The sequence below is a fragment of the Pygoscelis adeliae genome, unplaced genomic scaffold (assembly GCF_000699105.1).
Source record: "Pygoscelis adeliae isolate BGI_AS28 unplaced genomic scaffold, ASM69910v1 Scaffold590, whole genome shotgun sequence".
In the NCBI taxonomy this organism is placed as follows: Eukaryota; Metazoa; Chordata; class Aves; order Sphenisciformes; family Spheniscidae; genus Pygoscelis; species Pygoscelis adeliae.
The window spans coordinates 194,504-202,462 of NW_008823962.1; the positions used below are offsets into that span (position 1 = coordinate 194,504).

Sequence of the window (7,959 nt, forward strand, 5' to 3'; positions counted from 1 at the left end):
GGTCTCCCAGGAAGGAATGTGGGAGCTCCCAGTGTTCCGTCCCGCCCCCAACAGCCTCCTCCGCTCCTCCTGGGGAGGGAAAGGGTTAAGGGGGGCTGGGGTGCCCCTGGCCCCTACAGGTGGCTATCAGAGGCTGGGAAGGTAAATGCTTTTTGCTTTAAATAGTATTTTTCAGGGGGAAAAAGTTGTTGATTCAGCTGAGCGGTGTGGGGGCCGAGCTGCATCCGCAGCCTTCTTGTGCCACACGGCGAATGTGTTTCGTGACCGTTGTCTGTGCTTCTGTGTGCTGCAGTGGCTGGAGGGATGCAGCGGTAGGAAAAGGACCTCGAGGGTGCGAGGGTATGTCATGCAGTGTCACTCGGTGGCATGCTTCCCCGCAGCCCTCACTCAAGTAGTGGTGTCAGGCCGTTTAGTCTCCTGAACGGGAAACAAGCAGCTCCGGATCCCCCTCGAGAGGCGCCTGCGCTTTCCCCGGGTGCGTGACACCCAGGAGGAGATGGTACCCGCCGCTGCGTGCTCCCAAAAAAGGACTGGATTCTGCACAACATTCGATGATGAGATGCTGGGGCTGTTTGTGCTCTACAGGACCCCAGGGATTGGGTTAGTACATCCCCTCCTCATACTTGGAGGATTTGGCACTACCAAGGACATCCTGGTAGGAACAGAGGCCTCTCGCTCCCGCTGTGTGAACAGCGTGCGGCCTGGGGGAGTCAGGAGAACTCTTGCTGTAAACTGGAGGCCAAAGCTCTCTCCTGGCCCGTATCCTGCTAATTAAACAGATTGTTCTCCGTTAGTGAGGCACCTCTGGCTGCAAGACTGTGCAAGGCCATCTGCTGCATCACTTGTGGCAGAGACCAATGCTGGGGGTGTGAAGGCAACCATGCTTCTAAAAACATAAAACTTTATTTTATTTTGGAGCGCAGCTGAGCAACCCTGCTCGACACACGCTGTCCTAACGCCTCCTCTTGACTCGATGCCGTGGGAAAGGGCCTCATCAGCCTCATCTGTAGGAATTTGCCTTGTGTTTAGGCAGGAAGGTGAAGCTGGTAGGTACGGGTCCCAGAAGCAGCTCACTGGATGAAAGAAAGAAAAGAACAAAACCAAAACAAAATAAAAAAACAAGGAGAGGTTTGTGTTCAGTACAACAGAGCCACCAGTACCCAGCTGTTGCACGGCCCTGTGGCTCTACAGTGATGGTGACTGCAGTCAGATGTGTCAAACCAAGCCTTTACCCTCCCAAAAATTTAGGGCTGCTGCACAAAACCACCTCTGGCGCTGAGCTTTAACCCTGAACCACAGTCCTGGAGGGATGCAGCCTCCAGATAAGGGCAATGCCCTTCTTGCTGGGGAGTCACCGAGAGTCGATGCCAAAATGAGTTCCTAAGTTTGGTGACCTGAATACCAGCCTCACCGCTGGCAATGACATGCCTAAAATCAACACGAGCCTCTGAAAAGCTCCTCCCCGCCTCTCGCTGTGCTTGTGCGGAGCCAAACCCTGCTAGTGCCAAAAAGCATTAAGGTCACATCCTAAAATGATGTAAGGCAGTTCTACTGCGATCAGATTTATCCTAGCTGAAGTCCTCAACTACTTCACACTTTGGAACACACACTGTATTTTCAGTGCAGAGTAATTTTCTTTATAGTCAAGGAGGCTTAACTTATTTCCTGGACGCTGGTTCAATGCAGCATCACTAAAACTTTCCATAAGACATGTCAGAGAGAGTATCCCAGCAGGGCATAGAATTCCATAGCAAGAGCCTGAATCTACAGCACAGAAGCAGAAATAGAGTGTGCTCAGAGAACCCCGCTTCTCGTTAGCGTCTCCTTAAAATGAGCTTTAATGAATAAACCTGAATTGCTTTAAAATTCTGAGTTCTTATGGCTACAAATGCCTATTACATGGCACTGCAAAGACCACAGGTACAAAGCTTTGTGCAGCCTAATGCAGGCAGGTTCCGCTTGAAAAATGGCATTTAAAAATTCTGATCAAAACTTGATGTACTTGTAATGTGGTTTTAGGCAGCTGTTCACAGTACTAACAAAATGGCTGAGGATTAGCAAAACCAGAAGTCTGTAGCCATGCTCTATTTTTACTAATCTCTGTTCCCATGAGATGGGAAGTAGCAGCTGGCTGCTCCAGCTCTCATTTTAGCTGGCTTTGAACTTGCAAAGTCATTTCAAGCCAGTGCCCGAGGACTCGTAGATGTGGGGAAAAACAGTTTCCTGCACTTTGTTGCATGAACTCGGAGATCAGATAATGAAAAACGGGGAAAATGCTCGACTCGCCTAACCTGGGGACGGGGACTGCCTTCCTGCTTGGCGTCTGTGTGGGCCTGGCAGGGTGGGACTGTCTGGGCAGAGCACGGAGGGGTCTGATGCTGAAAGCCCGAGACGTCCCATCGTTGCGCTCTCCTCTGTTGGTTCCTACGACTGTCCTGGGATGAAGAGCGTGTCATGAGAGAGGTCAGCTATTCTAGATCTGCAGCGGGCACTGGATGACCTGCTGAAGCAGACAGAGGGATTGGGAGAGCTCTATGGCAGCTTCAAGCTCAGTTAAAACCTTGAAGTAAAGCACTGGTTAACCCTTGCTGCTTTCTTACAACCTCTTAAACTGATGGGAAAGATTCATCACCCCCTCTTTGGAGGATGCATGCAGGCACAGTGACTTTGGGGGGCTCTGCGATGTCCCTTCCTTGCAATTTAAATGAAATTCAATGCTTTATTACCTTATTTTAATCCAATCATCCACGTTTTGGCTCGCCATCAGCGTCTCCAGATAGTCTCTCCCCATGTAGTAAGGCGGCCGCTCGTTAATCTTCTGAGGTAGGTGCTCTAATAAGCCAACTGGAATATACCTGCAATGAAATGTAACGGCAGTGTGCGCTATTGTTCAAATGGTACAGGCTTGCTGCGTTAAAAGATCCTCTCAGCTGGGGAGAATTACCTGCACAGGAACGAGAGCCATTCCAGCAGGAACTTCCTGGTCTTCTCCACTCCCTGAGTATCCGACCCCCAGTGCTCAAGGCCGTAGTTGGTGAAGTCTTTGAGGATATCAAATCTCTCGCTGGAGGAGATATCCCAGTGTCTCTGTTCCTTAATTTCAGTGAAAAGCCACGGTTTGATGAGTGCCCCCCTGTAGCCAAAAAAAAATGTGCATTGTTATTCCCGTGACTGATGCTTCTGAACATGCCAACTAATTTAAGAGACTTTCCAGCACTTATTTGCCAGCCAATGCTGCTTTAGGTTTTCTTTTTTTCAATTTCAACAGAAAGCTGCTGTAAGTTCCCACAGACGCAAACTGATTTTACCAAGTTTCAAAGAGGAGTTTCACCAAGAGGAAACTTCTCGTGGTTTGGGCTTGTTTAGACATTTGTTTTAATTCCTTTTTTACTCTTGCACCAATAGAGCTCAGAAGCAAAGGGGGAAACACAGGCACTTGCCTTGCAATCATAATTCCCGAAACGCCCATCTGCATGGCTCGATTAGCATCTTCGTAAGACAAAATATCACCATTTCCTGTCCAGAAGGAAGGGAGAAGCCAGAGGTCAAAGCGATACACGAGGGCAAGTCAAAATGAGTTTATCCAGGCATGGGATAAAATTCAAAACGGACACAGGGTCCGAGAGCCAGATTGTCCAAAGAGGTTCTGGGGCTCATGTTTAGAGACTCCCAGGGATGTTTCCGATTAATGTTCCCCTTACAAGGAAAAGGAGAGCCTTCTCCTCTCTTCTTTTCCACTCCCAACTCCTACCCTGAAGGTTTAGCTGGGACTGTCTGTGTCACGGTGCCCAAGGGAGAAAACACCTGCTAAAAACAAAGTGTTTTGTGTCCCGCCTGTCCCTTCCCCTCCTACTCTGCTCAGTGCTCATCACGCCTGGCCCCAAGCACACGAGCAGATCTGGGCTGCACAAGAGCTCCTGGTAACTCACTCCGTGTCATCAGCAGTAGCAGGGATACTCCAACCTTTCCCCCAGGCTAAATGTCCTTGTGAGCCTGGTTTTTTCCTTTTTTAAAGATATTTCAAATCAAACATGCGGCACTTTCAGTCCACATGACAAAACAACAGAAACACCTACCAAAAAGAGGCATGGGGCTTGCTATTTTAGCACATTCTGCTATGTAGTCCCAGTCAGCACCCCTCGTGTACCGCTGTTCCCTGGATCGGCCGTGAAGCTGGGGAAGAAAGTCGCAGTGAGACCTCACCGACTGCCCCGGAGGAGGCAGGGCAGAACAGGAGCGCTGGAGGAAGGTGCTTCAGCAAAGGCAATGACACCAGGCTGGGGTAAAGGATCCCTCTGGATCTACAGCCCAGCCAGTTGTTAACAGACCAGGCTGCAGAAGTGATTAGCAGAGCTGAGAAAGGGCTGGATGCTTTCTGAGTAACGTTTCAGCTATTTGCAAGCCAGAGCAAGAAGCGACTGTTCACAGTGAAAGGGAATATTCACCGCAGGCAGGAACTACTCATCCCCATGCAAGTGAGATGGTCCCATCACTTCCCCAGCCCTGCTATAACGAGGCTCATTTGGCTGAAGTCTGTTCCAGAGCACTGCAGGAACCATCTCTCTTTGTAATGGAAACAAGGCTCAGGAGCACCTAGGAAAATGCTCTCTGCATCTGAACTTTTCTCTGTTATTAGCAGAAAACACTAAAGGTAGTACGCAGCTGGTCAAAGGTGTTTGAAAGAGTTGCTCAGCTATGGGGAAGGGTAAGGTCACCCCCACATCGTGCTCTAGGCTGACATGCAAGCAGAGTTCCCCAGACACCAGCCAACAGTCTCACGCCACAGCAAGTATCCCCGTACCGTGACCATGGATGCTCCCCACTCCCGGATCTTGGGGATTATTTTATGAGCCACATTAATCTTTTCTTGCACTCCCGTCCGTATCTTCACAGTCAGTGGGATGTCCAGCACCTGCAAAAATGGGAGAGTGAGGCCAGGCTGAGGCAGGAGTTGGCTCCATCAGCTCATCTCCTGCTGCAAGCAGGTGCTCCGACTCACCGAGTTCATCCCTCGGACGATCTGTTCAAACTTGTTGGACCGAGTCATCAGAGCACAGCCTCCTCCCTGGGGGACAGAAAGCGGCACAGTCAAGGCTCTCTGCCTCCTTGCATAGCGAAGAGCCTCCTTGGAGCTGCTCAACAGCAGCCCTCTACTCAGGGGATGCAGGTAAGACTTGGAGAAAGGGGACTCTTCAACAAAAAAAAACCCCACCGCCCTTTTCCCTCCCAACTTCTGCCCCCTGCCAGGCAGAGACAGCTAACCGTTCCCTGCTTCATAAATGAAGCATAGTGCCCATAAATGAACTGGGAGCTCTGGATCAGACTGGCAGGAGCAGATCGGGCAGCAGGGGATTGAGGCAAAAGACAGGCATCTATTGAAGGAAGCAAAAGGTGCTGCGGAACGCCTTCTTACCTTCTTGTAGACCAGGTCAATGGGACACCCGACATTGATGTCTACAAAGTCCACTTCAACTGTCTGGTTCAGGAGCTCTGCGCATTTGGTCATCGTGTCTGGAAACGCTCCCTCCAGCTACCAAAGGGGGACAGGTTGCATGAGTTCAAGAAGCAGCTTTTCTCCTCAGAAGTGAGTTATCATTTAGTTGGTTATCAAGATGACAGCACTCACCTGCACCCCAAAAATATCTTCAGTATGATGCCGTTTGAGGAGAGCCCACTCGGAGGACTGGCCCTGAAGCAGGTTTGTGCACACAGCCATCTCTCCACAGGTGACGTCTGCCCCGAAGCGCTTGCATATCCTTCGAAAAGGGAGGTTACCGCACTGAAATCGACAGCGGAGAGATGGTTTGTCAGGAGATTTGCTCTGCTCCAAATGTGGCAACGGCAAATTTTGGCAAAAGGAGAGAATTATCTACCTACCGTGGTCAGTGGAGCCAAGTAGAGCTTGCCTTGGATTTCCAACTGGAAAACAACAAGGACGGAGGAGCATGTTAGCAGAGCTGAACCAGCAGTGGTTAAACAGGAAGATACTCCAGTTAGCCATTTTATCACTTGCTTTGGGTAAAACTCAGTAGGAAATCCAGGAAATCACTGCTTTTGTTCGAGAACTTCAACTATTCCCTGAGAACGTATCGTTTGGATAAAAGAACCACCAACTTGAACCACTCAATTTGTTTTCACTGCTCAGCTTGGAGAAAACTCAAAGCAGTTACAGGGATGCAAGACTGGCTGAGGGATGCACGGACGGAGGTGGCGAGGAGGAGAGGAAGGAAGCAACGCTCTCACCCCAGGAGAGCACCGTGCAGCACACACAAACCAACCAGCCCCAGCCTCGGCTCTCCTTGCAGATCATATCCACCCTCACGGACAACTCAGCCCCTGCTCTCCTTCACGTGCAAGGGGCTGCAGCTTCTCTTGGTTCTCACCCCTCCAAGGTCGCCACCACAGCCCCAAAAGCTCACCTTCCTGCCTCCTTCCCCTCATGACAGTAACGTGGTCCCCAGGCAGCTCTGTCCTCTGCCTGCCTCTCACCCAGCTGAGAGGTCTCTTCTGTCTTCCCAAGCACAATCTTAACCACTCGACAGGTACACAAGAGACGGCAGCCCTCGACCAAACTCTCACCTTCTTCTTCTCACATGACCGCAGCTTTATAATGTCTTCATCTGTCACCGGGCCCACTGTTTTGACGGAGGAAGCCTCCTCACCAGCTGTGGGGCCAGGACTCTGCAAGGTGTCTGGTTTGGGATCTTCTCCCTGCTCCGGTAGCACAGGACATCCTGGGCTGTCTCCCAGACCCTCCTGGGGTGTTGTGCAGTTAGATACCTCTTGCTCCTCTGTAGAGCGCCCCGTGGCTTTGCCTCCCTTCCCACCATTGCCGTGGGGCTTGGCCAGACCACGGAGGTACTCGTCAGCCTTCTTGAAGATAAACTTCCTCTTGCGCAGCTGGTGCTGGAGGTCCTTGGAGAGGTTGTTCCTCACCAGCGACTTCCCTTCCCACTGCTTGGCCAGGTCTGTGTTGACGAGGTTCTGGTAGCCATCCCCGAGGTGGGCCTGGGCAAAGCGGCAGGTGACGCCGTAAATGCACTTGCCGAAGGTTTCGAAGAGCACGCAGCTGCGCCCCAGGTCAGCCGGCTTCACGGCCATGTACTCGCCGACATCATGAAGGAAGCGGCACTGCGAGCCGAAGTAGCACTTCTCTGCACACCCCTTAAAACAATAAAGAGGAGGTTAAAACCTCTGCCCTCCGCTTGCCTGCCCGGGCATGCCGGTACCTTCCAGCACAAGCGAGGTGAGCCTGGGTCTGCCCTGGCCCACAGAGCGGCCAGAACTGCTCTGAGCACCCATCGCCCCCCGGGTGATGTCGGGTGCCCCATGAAACGCTCCCAGGAAGCTGACTGCTGGAACGTGCTGCAGAAAGGCAGTGACGTACGCACTCGAGGGGACATTTCAGCGCTACCGCTTCAGGGAAGCTTGACTTGTCCCGCTCAGCTCATCCCGCTTCACCCTCTCCCAGCCAGCCAACGGAGGTGGTTCTGCCAGCACAGCCCCCTGCTACGCTCTCCCTGCTGGGAGTTTGCCCTGGTGCAGCTCCATCTTCAATGTGCTTTCCTAGACTTAAAAATAAATGCAGCCCTTGAGGAGGAAGAGTCTATCGGGGTCCCAAATTCCCCACCCCAGAGCAGTACGGAGCAGGGCCCCCCCGCCCTACCTGCGTTACCGACGGGCACAGCCTTCTCTGCTCGTAGTGGTTGGGTTTCATACACGGCCTGCTCTTGTTCTGCCCCCGGGCCCGCTTCCGCTCCGCGGGCTCCTTCTCCACTGCTCCAGCATCTTCTCGTCTTTCCCCGTCCTGACTGAGGTCCTCTGACCTCACCCGTTTGGCAGGGGGCTCGTTCTGGCAGCTGCCGACCTCCTCCTCCTCCTCCTCCTCCTTCTCCTCGACCTCATCCTCATCCTCCTCCTCCTCGCCCCTGCCGTCCGCCTCGCCACCCGGCTCGCCCC

At 52.3% G+C, this 7,959-nt stretch overlaps 1 protein-coding gene across 1 annotated transcript in view; it reads right to left on the reverse strand.

Moving 5' to 3' along the window:
• Window positions 1-896: 896 nt before the first annotated feature.
• DUS3L (dihydrouridine synthase 3-like (S. cerevisiae)) overlaps window positions 897-7,959 on the reverse strand; it is a 63,857-nt gene continuing 56,794 nt past the window's right edge. The window contains exons 2-13 of the mRNA XM_009323444.1: window positions 7,667-7,888; window positions 6,580-7,164; window positions 5,878-5,919; window positions 5,627-5,779; window positions 5,414-5,530; window positions 5,000-5,065; window positions 4,802-4,912; window positions 4,077-4,173; window positions 3,441-3,516; window positions 2,945-3,133; window positions 2,727-2,855; window positions 897-1,073 (exon numbers count right to left, since the gene is read on the reverse strand). Of these exons, the coding sequence (XP_009321719.1) occupies window positions 1,001-1,073; window positions 2,727-2,855; window positions 2,945-3,133; window positions 3,441-3,516; window positions 4,077-4,173; window positions 4,802-4,912; window positions 5,000-5,065; window positions 5,414-5,530; window positions 5,627-5,779; window positions 5,878-5,919; window positions 6,580-7,164; window positions 7,667-7,888 (1,860 nt within the window). The 3' untranslated portion in view covers window positions 897-1,000. The remainder of the gene's footprint in view (window positions 1,074-2,726; window positions 2,856-2,944; window positions 3,134-3,440; window positions 3,517-4,076; window positions 4,174-4,801; window positions 4,913-4,999; window positions 5,066-5,413; window positions 5,531-5,626; window positions 5,780-5,877; window positions 5,920-6,579; window positions 7,165-7,666; window positions 7,889-7,959) is intronic.